The sequence below is a fragment of the Berghia stephanieae genome, chromosome 1 (assembly GCF_034508935.2).
Source record: "Berghia stephanieae isolate SIO BIC M18660-M18661 chromosome 1, UCSD_Bste_1.3, whole genome shotgun sequence".
Classification (NCBI taxonomy): domain Eukaryota; kingdom Metazoa; phylum Mollusca; class Gastropoda; order Nudibranchia; family Aeolidiidae; genus Berghia; species Berghia stephanieae.
In genome coordinates, this window is record NC_088360.1 from 81,444,879 (window position 1) to 81,457,378 (window position 12,500).

The 12,500-nt window shown below is 33.6% G+C and overlaps 1 protein-coding gene and 1 long non-coding RNA gene across 3 annotated transcripts in view; one reads left to right on the forward strand and one right to left on the reverse strand.

Annotated features, from left to right (window-relative positions):
- Positions 1-4,973, reverse strand: part of LOC144958767 (uncharacterized) — a 12,206-nt gene extending 7,233 nt beyond the window's left edge. Inside the window, exons 1-3 of one of the 2 annotated variants that reach the window (XM_078890966.1) lie at positions 4,715-4,973; positions 2,709-2,779; positions 827-946 (exon numbers count right to left, since the gene is read on the reverse strand). In XM_078890966.1, the coding sequence (XP_078747092.1) occupies positions 827-946; positions 2,709-2,766 (178 nt within the window). In that variant the 5' untranslated portion in view covers positions 2,767-2,779; positions 4,715-4,973. Of the gene's footprint in view, positions 1-826; positions 947-2,708; positions 2,780-4,607; positions 4,683-4,714 lie in introns of those variants that run through there. The other variant, XM_078890957.1, reaches the window with a different exon arrangement.
- Positions 1-12,500, forward strand: part of LOC144958845 (uncharacterized) — a 155,131-nt gene that overhangs the window by 103,321 nt on the left and 39,310 nt on the right. The window lies entirely within an intron of this gene.

Here is a 12,500-nt window from a genome sequence, read left to right on the forward strand (position 1 = left end):
AGCTCAATGATTGGGAACATTAAATCTCCTTTAAAAGATGGGATTATAGCTAAATCTAAGTAAGTGTCAGTACATAGTTTCAGTACATAGCAGTAGCAGTACACTGATGTGTCACAAAACAGAAAAAGCAGCGTATTGTCCAAATTCATCCCATTGAGTTTTCTTTAAAAATGCATTCTCGTTTTAAGCGTTTGATGACATAGGTGGATCGTTTTGTTCACTCCAACTTCTCGTCAATGATCATTTCTTTTGTTTTTTGTTTTTTTTTTCAGATTTAGCTGGAGATGGTTTTCTTCGAACAAATCAACAAATTTGGATATCGATTGTGTGTGGTTTACAACATCAATTTTTGTGAGAATAAAGCGTGAATTGCTGTGTCGTCTGCATATTTTAAAATAATGATATTAGAAAACTTGATTACACAGTCATTTGTATATATAGAAAAAAGGAAAGGGAGCAAGAACCGTTCTTTGTGGAGCACCCGTGCCCCTATATCATGATCGGATTCTCAAATGAGATGGGAGCTTCAATCTTGATTCTCCCATTTCTCATTCCTCTTTTGTATTTCATTCATCGCCTTTTGTTGACAACGGGGAAACTCAAAACGTCCACATTGTCTGTTTTCGTTATTTGAATTGAAGCTTCCATTCCGTTCAACTGTTATTATTCATTTCTTCTAGCTTCAAGCTGCAACGCTTGGATTAACCAGAACAGACAAGAGTTAAGTATATAGAGAAAATTTTGAGACTCCGAAATTAGATAAAGGCAATTAAGACTGGGGTAAAGCTGCTAATTAACTAAGGAAATGTAGTTAAAGATGAAAAACCTAGAATGTTGATGTCCTGAACTGTTCTGCCAGCCTGTGTGGACAACAACTCGGCAAACAATGGCCAGAGAGGGTCATTAGGAATGTTGGATCCACCGCTACCGGTCTGTCCATGGCTCCCTGAAATAAACAGTTGGAATTATATAATATTATTATAAATAAACTTGAACAACAGGGATACTGATATAATAATAATAATAAATGGCATTTATATAGCGCTTTACCCCGTTGTCACAGGCTCTAAGCGCTTTACAGTGATATAAAACAAAACATATTACAGTTAGACTGTGAAGGAAACGTGATACGAATTCAATTTAACAACAAAATATGAAAATAATATTGCAACATTATGACGTAAAAAGATAAAACTTTAGGCGAGATTTGAACGTTGTCAACGAATCCGAGCATCTCACGTGTGATGGGAGAGCGTTCCAAAAATGGGGGGCCGAAAATTGAAAAGACTGTTCACCTATTTTACGCAATGGCTTAGGTTTGACAAGGATTGATCGGTCATTGCTTGACCTCAAGTTTCTATTGGGGACATATATGTTTAGAAGGTCTTTAATATAGGAGGGACTGTTCGTGCTCAGGGATTTGTAGACAACAGTACAAATCTTATAGGCAACTCTTTTTTCCACAGGAAGCCAATGTAACTCACGGAGAAGAAGAGTTGCTGACGGGTATTTTTTGTTATTGCGTACAATGAGCCTGGCTGCGTTATTTTGAGCAACCTGAAGTTTGCTAATTTTTTCTTTAGCTAAATTCGCCCAAAGGGAGTTACAATAGTCCAATTTAGATAAAACCAGGGAATTAATTAAAAGTTCTGTTATATGCTTCGGTATTAAATTACGAATTTTGCTTATTTTTTTTTCATTTCTATGTACATAGATTGTATGGTGTTATTCACATGGCTTGTCATGGAAAGATCTTTATCAATGATGACGCCAAGGTTTTTTGCTTTATTTGAAAATTCTATTGTGCTATTTCCGAGAGTAATAGGCGATTTATTTGCCTGTTTAAGGATACTCGGCCTTCCACACATTAAAATATGACATGTCAATTGATGGTCATTTTAATCACTCGGCATGAGATTAAAGGTTGTCTCGCTAAATTGAAAGAAAATGTATTTTATCAGAGTAATGAGTACAAAGAATTGTCAAATTACAGAACTGATGCTATGCGTTTAGGTAAAATACCCCCAACATTCGCCAGCCTAATTAAATATACAATACACAAGACTGAGTGTAACCGTTATCTTTTATAGTCGGAATGATATAATTTAGCGAAAGCTAATCACTAACAGATTGTTTAAAAACAATAACAAAGAGCTGAGTGACGTCAACTTCGTTCCTTCTATTGTGTGACTGTGTTCTCCAAGTCATAAGCAGTTTGTGTGTAATATTTGTGGACAGATGTTTGATTATTTGAAATAACTGATCAAGAAGATTATTGAGATAACAATGGGTTGATGCAGAGGAAATGTATATTTCTTGATATCATTCATGTCTAAATATTTAATATGTTATGACAAACATTATACGTTACTCATCCAATGAATAACAGAAGCAAGAAATTTAATAATTCAACTTTAGATGTTTTACATAATATGTAATATTTTAAGCGTTTTGTTAGGCTCGTGCGCCAATTAGATTGAATAGAAAAGCAAACAGGATAAGAGTGATGGATATATATATATATATATATATATATATATATATATATATATATATATATAAGAGAGAGAGAGAGAGAGAGAGAGAGAGAGAGAGAGAGAGAGAGATAGATAGATAGATAGATAGATAGGTAGGTAGGTAGGTAGGTAGGTAGGTAGGTAGGTAGGTAGAATGATATATAGGTAGGTAGATAGATAGTTGGTACACACCTGAAGTAAACAACAAAACAACTAATATTCCAGAGCATTGTAGAAGCCAAGATACCATTTCCACCAGAGAACTGAAAGTGGTAAGAAGGTAAAGGATGATTAATTAGTTAACAATGATCACTAACTTAACGTGGAATCACTTTCCTGGCGAACTCTTTAAGTTTACACACGATGGAATTCTGTTATAAATGAAGAAAGGGGTTTTAGAAAAATAGGAAAAATAGAAATAGATAACTACAAATACTGCAACTAATGAATTTATACCAAGCAACAATGTATTATGGTCTTCAAACAAAACGATGACGAACTTTTTTTAAAAAAATTGTTAAAAAGAAATAGAGAGCAATTATTTTGTCAATGGTGACCAAATAGTCACAAGGGTATTTTGGACAATGTGGCCAAAAGAACAGAAATATTTGACTAAAGCGGCTAACTAGATTATGGATTATTTGGGCAACATCAGTTTAATTATTGAAAAACTAAGAAATAAAAAGCAACGAAAAAAAATTAAAACAAAGAAAAAACAGCATAGGTGGTAGTAAAGGAGCAGTTCAAGCGAAAAGAACATTGAGCTTACATTTTAAAGGGTAAAATAAAATACATACTTAATATATCTGATGACATAACTCACAACAATACAAATTTGTTTCGCGAAGCTGTGCTTTGTTTAACTAAAACATTTGTCGCCAGTACTAAAAATGGATTTTTGATAAATCATATTTAGATTGTATTGGTCCCCCCCCCCCCAAATACTCTTTCAATTTGTCTTCGATTGATGGACACATTTTTAAAGAGAATTCAAATTCAACAAATTAAATTTCTCTAACTCATGACAAATTTAATAGTGATGATCAGAATACATAGTGGTTAATAATGTTAGGCTAATGTCATAAAGATTAAAAGCATTTTGATAATGATTATTTTCTTAAAATTGATTAGATGCATCATAGTAAAATCACAGTGTGTAATTTTTCAGAACCACGCTCTCTTTTGCGTCGTGTGTACCGTTTTACAAATTAACCTTTAACAGTTGAATACGAATGCATCGACGATGAAAATGAAATAAATTCGACTGCTTTCAATAAGGAAAGCAGAAAGTACAAAGCAGCCTACTTCTTTCTCTTCTTCTGTTTTGGTCACCCACGTTTAGCAGGCTTTGTCAAAGAATAGATTTGGAATTCAAGGCCTTAAAACTTTAAAGACATTTTGCACTTAAGTTTCAAAACTCTCCATAGTAACCTATGCATCTCAAGGTTTATAGACATTTCAGTGAAACGTGTCATTTTATGACAAACAACGTTTTATTTTCATACTGGTCTAGTCTTTACTCCAAATATCGAACAATGAAATTGACCCACAACTTGAGACATCTTCTTGAGATCCGTATTAATGAATTTTAGAAAAGTTGAGGGTAAATTGAACTTATCGAATTTGACTAATAAGTTGTTTTTTTGTTGAAATTGAAAAAAAAATGTTTTTTGATGTATTGTCCGAGTACAGAATAAATGCACACCAGTTTTGGCTAGCAAGACAATGGCAAACGATAATTACAGGCACAAAACGGTGTATACTTTACTTTTACCGTTTATAATCCGTTTGAAAAAAGGCAATGAGATGTGTTCACACATACGGCTGGCAACGCAAAAAAAAAAACCCACAAAGTCAGATTGACTTCAGTTGGAACGTGTCTACGTAACATTTACGCAACATTTTAAACAGCAAGATATCAATTTCAATCAACAATGTGGGATTTTCAAGCGGGAAATAGGGTATAATGTGGTCAAAATCATTAAAAGCAAATAAACAAGCAAACAAATTAGAATATTCAAATTCGATAAAATTTGAAAAGTTAATTTTTTGATAACTATTGAATTTAAAAATGATAAAAAAAGACAACACCTCAATTGTAACATCTCCTTCTCTTACACAAAAGTAAGTAATTTTCACATCACACAAAGCGAAATGACATCAATACCATTATGTAACATGTACATCCACATACCAACCTGGAAATTATGACTTGCTATTGTAACAGAATATTGCTTTTTTTTCTCCAGTTTTACAAAGACAACTTGAAAAAGAGGCACTAATGTCCGAAATAGCCTCCACTTGCCTGCATGTACGCGTTTGTTGGTACAGGGTAAAAAGCAGACCTTTGACGGATTAGAGGTCTTGTCCTGTGGATATATCTTGTCTTCTATTTTGCCCGTTTTGTACATCCTCTATGATTTGTAAGACCTGCCGCCCCTGTCAATGACAAAAGACATTGTCAAGTTACTTAGGACAACCGTATACATCCTCGAAAAAGGGAATTTTCCTGTAAACCGGATTTCTCTATAAACAGCCATTTCTTATTAAATATTTGCAATTGGAAGCGGCAGCGCTCTTTATGTCCCTTGAGCAGTACTCCTAAAATGTTAACATTTGATTTTTAAAAAGTTTACAATATTCTATTTCGTTCATTAAAAATGCAAGATGATTTTGATTTTGATTACTTTATAGTATAGAATGCTAAATGACTTGGGACATTTTCGATCATGAAAAGCAGAAAATTGTCAAGATTTAAGTTGGGGGAAAAGCACCATGTTGGGGAGTAGTGTCACGTGAAAGAAAATAGACGCTTGCAGCAATAAATATACCTATTCATTTTTGAGAAGTCCTTAACATTTTTTTCAACTGTTTCATAAGATTAAATGTCATGATTACTTTTTCTGAAATTTAAACACTCAACATTTACAATACTCTCTTTTGCTTACGCTTTGTTTAAGAGCAAGAACACTCAAAATTGCCAAAGGATTTTTTTTCCTCCCTACTATTACTCTACAATAATTTAAATTCTATATTAAAGGAAAACTAATGATGAAGCCTGAATTTGAATAACTATCTTATTAAATCCCTTTATCTGAAATCCCTTTTGAATGAATCTTTACGTTTATTATAAATACGTTGGACGGAGGCGTGCTTGAGAAGATGATTTATCGCCTCTGAGTAAGCGGAAATCACGCAGCAGACATCTTTGTTGACACGGTGACACTCCATTAGTCCGATTATACTTGCTTACGATAGTCATTCGAGATTATCCCATTGTGTCATTGTGAAATAAAGTATGCCTATTTTAAGATCAAAACACTTTTCTCTTCTTAGATATTTAGAAGAAATACTGTCGCCAACTGCCTCGCATAACTCAATGAGCCGGCACTTGGATTTCATTTTTTTCTCTCTTTAAAAATATTGTCACCTGCTATCAAGTTAAACTACACAAAATCCTTTCTTTAAAAAAAATAGCATTATGGAGAACATTGTGCTTATTTGAGTCAATAAAAAAATTGATACGGCGCACAACTCTACTGAAAGATTTGAGAATTAGAAATGTATTTTTTACAGATAGATAAACAGATAACTTGATTTCCTTTTATAATTTAAAGTCAGTTTGAAAGTTCGTTGACTCAAACAGATAATATCATAAAATATGTACCGACGACACTTGACTCTCAAAATCAACTAATTTTGACACTGTAAAAAGTTGTCAATTTGCGTCATCTATTTATGACATCAAGTATTATTATTACTTCCGTTGTGTTGTTGATTTAGCGGTGATCAGTTTTGTTATGTAGTAGTATGTTCTAATTGCGTGTATGTTTGTGTGTGTGTGTGTGTGTGTTGGCATTTTTCAGCAAATCGTGGCATTCATAGGGATATTATTCACTTGATCACATGAAGGTATTTCAGTCGCCATTTTGATTCTTTTTTTTTTTACTATTAGGGTTAGCTCGAGAGGTTAGTCATAAGTATTATTAACCCTATTTTCATACTAAAATAGAAAGTCCTTTTTCGTGATTTGGGGTCCATTTGCCCCCCCCCCCCCTCTGACTTGCAACAAGAAAAATACTAGAAAGTCCTTTTTTCTTATTTGGGGGCCATTTGACCCCCATGATTTTACTATGGAAAATTCAGTTAAAATAATATTTTCTCATTAAATGTATGGGGTTAAAACATGTTGTTTTTGTTGTGACATCATGCATCTATTTATTTAGTGACATAGTCGTGTCAATATGATCCACAACTTACTGTAGATGGCATCTACAATAATTGACTAAGTTAATTTTGTTTCCTGTTTGCTGTCCAATATGATGAGCTCCAGTTTCAGTTACCTACTTTTTCATCAACTCTAATCAAGAAACATCCAAGTAAGTACTAACTCTTTACTTTTTTTTTCATTAGAAATGTGACGAATGAAGATGATTCTTATGCTTATCCTATGTAATAAAAATGAATTGATAGTAGATCTATCATTAATTTTCTGATTGTAGTACTAGCTAGAATGAATCGCCAAATATGAAATGATGAAACAATACTGGATAAATGAAAGTGTTAATATTCAATTTAATGTTTCTTACAATACTTGCCTTACTTTCGTGTCTTGCTTATCTTTTCTTATTGTAAGTACCCTACCTTAACATAACATATAACATATGGTGTAGGGCGACATAGGATAAAATCCTTTGAATACCCTTAATATTAAATTGATTGAAAGATTACAATAATGATACACGTGGTAAAGATAGTATAACAACTTAAATGCACTCATGTATGTGTGATGTACAAACATATATCTTTAACCTTGACATGCAAAGCACACACACACACACACACACACACACACACACACACATACACTCATACATCCAAACATATAGAAGATTGCCATAATAAGGTAACAATGCATGATATTTGCATACAAGATTGAAAGGCATGTCAACAGCAGTGCAAACAAAGCATCATTCGTCATATATAAATCCTTCCCACATATTTGTTTGTAACTTCTTATATGAAAAGTGATTTATTTTCTAGTACCGTTTTTCAATATCTAGGTGAACTAAATTGATAGCTTGAATGACTGCGTTATGTCTCAGCCATAATGTCATGAATTTGCTAACTGGTTTGTATGTTGCTTTTTTTAAAAATCAGCCATCCATTGTGTGGTCTAAATTATGCTGCACTGGGCCTAATAAAAATTAGTATCATTATTATTATTATTATTATATTATTATTATTATTATTATTATTATTATTATTATTATTATTATTATTATTATTATTATTATTATTATTATTATTATTATTATATTATTTATTATTATTATTATTATTATTATTATTATTATTATTATTATTATTATTATTATTATTATTATTATTATTATTATTACTATTACTATTATTATTATTATTATTATTATTATTATTATTATTATTATATTATTATTATTATTATTATTATTATTATTATTATTATTATATTGAAAATTGTGAAATGAAATGAAAGAGAGAGCTTCCTTTGTTGAAATCTTTAGTATTTTTTTCTCTAGGCTAGGGCCATTGGTCAGTACTGACCGATATGTGCCAGCGCCTGAGTACTAAATAAGAGGTACCACCGGCAATTGATCAGTACTGTCGAACACAGGGCCTGTTCGTCAGTGCTGATAAAGACCTTTTCGAACTTTTTCGTCACTACTGGATTATTTCATTAGTAACAAAAGTATATAAATAATCCCAGGCCAACTTATCCCATGACTGTTTGTTACACTTAGACAACTTTGATTTAAGTTTAACGTGTGATGGGCAACGGAATGACTCTCGTTGTGTTATGCCGCCATAAGATTCTTGTTATTTTATGTTGTCCATTCTATTTATGTATTAGTTTGTTTGTTTTTTTGTTATGTTTTTTTTTAAAAAATAGTTTTTCGTTTCTTTTGTTTTGTTTGTTTTTGTTTGCTCATTCAGCCCACGCCAGCTTGTTGCTGGTTTCAGTTCTAAATTCATAATCAAAACCGTGACGACCCAAGAAAGAGCAGATTTATTATTTTATGACATTATTGTCAATTATTCTAATACGGGTATAGGCATGTCTTGACAATTTCCAAGAACGTCTATTTGGAATGAATAGAATTATTATAAAAGGATCCGTGAGGAGTGTAGATTTTGAATCTTTACATAAGAGTTAGGGAACACAATGACAATCGTTCAAGCGTAAGAAAAACATCCGGTTTGAAAGTCATGAAAATTTGTTACTTATTTCCTCTAAACTGTGTCATGTCGGGCTGATTGAAAATGTTCAAAATTGATTTTATGCACAAAATCTATTAAACTTGTGTTGAGTTTTTGTGTTTTATTAAAGAGAATGATCAAAATTTGTTAAACCGACAAAATCTATAATTTCACATTGTCAAAAGACGATAGATGTCGAGTGGATTTTAACATGAGCGGACTAATAAGTTGAGAGCAGAGATTAAAAAGGACAACAAAGGGGATGGAATAAAAAACAAAATTGACCCCCCCCCCCTCCCACCCTATAATACGAATGACAACCATAGATAAACTTCAAGTCCCTAGCCAAAGACTTCGAGGAATCGCGGGTCAAATGTGCATAGGTCTCATACTCGTCCCTAGCATGGGAAAACCACCAACAAGAGCCAGGGCTCGACCAATATTACTCCGTTTTCTCTATAAAGTCATGGGGTCCAAATGACCCCAAATCAGAAAATAGTACTTTCTGTATTTTTCTCTTTGAAAGTCATGGGGGCCATTTGGCCCCCAGATCGGAAAATCTCAAATTCCAAATGAGCATGCTCAGTGTGAGTAAACTATGCACGTGACAAGCATGAAATTTGGCATGGTCATGGACCACGTGATTTTAGGAAAAGTCACCAAATTTCAGTTCTCTGCGTCAGAAATTGACTGTTTTATGAATAAAAAAGACACCCCTGGGGTCTTTTTGGCCCCCAAGTATAAAAATAGGGTTAAAGGTGCTAGGGTGTTTGTTTTTCCATAAGTTAAGTAAAGGGGAGACATTCCGAAAGCTCCTACATCCCCAGTATTCTTTAAATTTGTATTTTCACCGTTGATATTTTGTCAGGCATTTATTTATTCAGTTTGTCATTATATAGAAGTATTTTAAAAACTCTAGAACAAACCTTGATAGATTTGTGAAAGTTTAAAATTTCCTTATTTGACCATTGTTTTGATTTTCGGCCGCCATTGTGATTTAAGTATTGAAAGGTAGTGCAAAGCAGTACGAGAGTTGTTTTTTTCTATTAGGGTTAGCTCGAGAGGTTAGTCATAAGTGTTATTAAATGTGCTAGGGTGTTTGTTTTTTCATATGTTAAGTAAATGGGAGACATTCCGAAAGCTCCTACATCCCCAGTATTCTTTAAATTTGTATTTTCACCTTTGATCTTTTGTCAGGCGTTTATTTATTCAATTTGTCATCATTTTTTCTATTAGGATTAGTTAAGTAAAGGGGAGACATTCCGAAAGCTCCTACATCCCCAGTATTCTTTAAATTTGTATTTTCACCGTTGATATTTTGTCAGGCATTTATTTATTCAATTTGTCATTATATAGAAGTATTTTTAAAACTCTAGAACAAACCTTGAGAGATTTGTGAAAGTTTAAAATTTCCTAATTTGACCATTGTTTTGATTTTCGGCCGCCATTGTGATTTGTTAATCATTGAAAGGTAGTGCAAAGCCAACACGTCAGTCATGCTGCTTAGAAATATAAATCCTAAATCAGGCCTCTTAAATGGCACCCGTTTGTTAATAATTAAATTAGGTTCAAAAGTATTAGAAGCCAAGATAATTACCGGTAGTAGAGCTGGCGACATAGTGTTTATCCCTAGAATCAATCTGACGACAACAACGGATTCAGGCTTACCATTTATTCTAAATAGAAGACAGTTTCCGGTAAAATTGTCATATGTCATGACAATTAACTAGTCTCAGGGGCAGACATTAAGCAAGGTGGGGATTTTCTTACCACAACCGGTATTCACACACGGACAACTGTATGTTGCTGTGTCACGGGTCAGCGGTACTACTACTACTACACTTCATGTTGGGCCACACAGAAAAATCAACCGAAGATATACCATATTACACAGACAACGTTGTTTACCAATCTGCCCTCATTAAATGATAGTGAGTACAGTATCGAATGAAAATAGTTCTTTCCCCGCGAAATTGCGGGCTTTTTACTAGTTTAATAAATAACAGTATTTAGTGCCGTTTGTTTCAACCGACCTGCACACATTTGCAGATCTTATAACCGAGCGTCATAATCGGCCTGATTTAACATTCTTGAAATTGAGAATCTTTTAGTAGGCCTGAAATTAAGTACATTTCGGTTTCAGCACGCCATATCCGCTTTGCTGGTTATTATTGGTTATATTTATAGTGTTAATATTAAAGTGGTAAACATCGCCGCGTTCTTGATATTTGTTTCTACCTACTTCTGTTTTTTTTACATATTTATTGTAATGTTTAAATTATATACACAGGTCTTTATAACATGTCTTTTTTGGATACAACAAATATCATTTTCTTTTATTAACATTTTATCCTCCTCCTCCTCCTCCTCCTCCTCCTCCTCCTCCTCCTCCTCCACCTCCTCTTCCTCATCATCATCATCACCATAGGCGTCGTCATTATCATTAACATTTAAATAAAACTACAGTTCGGTTCTACTGCCACTACTACTACTACTATTACTACTACTACTACTACTACTACTACTACTACTACTACTACTACTACTACTACTACTACTGCTACTACTACTACTACTACTACTACTACTACTACTACTACTACTACAACTACTACTACTACTACAACTACTACTACTACTACTACTACATACTACTACTACTACTACTACTACTACTACTACTACTACTACTACTACTACACTACTACTACTACAGCTACTACTACTACTACTACTACTACTACTACTACTACTACTACTACTACTATATACTACTACTACTACTACTACTACCACTACTACTACACATTGCGCTATCGGAACCCATAAATTTGTCCTTGAGAATATTGATTCATTATCCACCGAGAGGCCAGATAATTTTCTCTTTTTACCTGACTTAATGATTAATAATTTGTGATTGACATAATCAGTCATTAGATCTTGCCAAAATGACACAGTTGAATCTGTCAACAATGTATCAACTCACATAAATAGTCGACAATGTAAACATGTCGTATTTGGATAGCGGAGAAGGAAGTATTAGAGTTTGAGATTGTGACCCAACGTCTCAAAACGGTATTACGGGGTGATATTGATGCAGAAACTCGTCAAAACATAAAACTTCAGTTAAGTCATTGTGTTATATACTTGAGATCAAAAGTTGACAAAGGCTAATGATTTTCCATTGAGTTTTCTACCATTAGCCTTTCTGTGTACCGATAGTCGATGTTTTTGTTTTTGACCTGAAATTCGCTCACCACGTCGCGCACGTGCTAAAATAACCTTTTAGCCCCTTACTGTGGACAGGAAGTGTGTAGATTATTTTTTTTGTCATTCGTGTCTTCTTGAACTATTTTCAAGGCAGGAAAACACAATACAAAATACCATCCATTAATCTACGCGATGCCACGACTTAGTTTAGAACAACGTGCCATTGGTCATCTTCAAACTGGACAGTCTGTGACCAATGTTGCAAGAATGTTTAATATCACAAGGAGAACTGTATATTCTTTAGTGGCTCGATTTGAAATAACACAAACGGTAAGGGACCGAAATCGAACTGGCAGACCACGAGTAACAACACAAGATGAGGACAGTTTTATACGCACCCTACATCTACGGGATTGTTTTAGGACGGCGACTGAAACTGCGCTAGAGTTTACAGGTACACGAAATGGTCGACACACTGTTCGTTGCAGACTTAGAGAGCATGAAATTATAGCAAACGTCCGTTGATGCGACAAC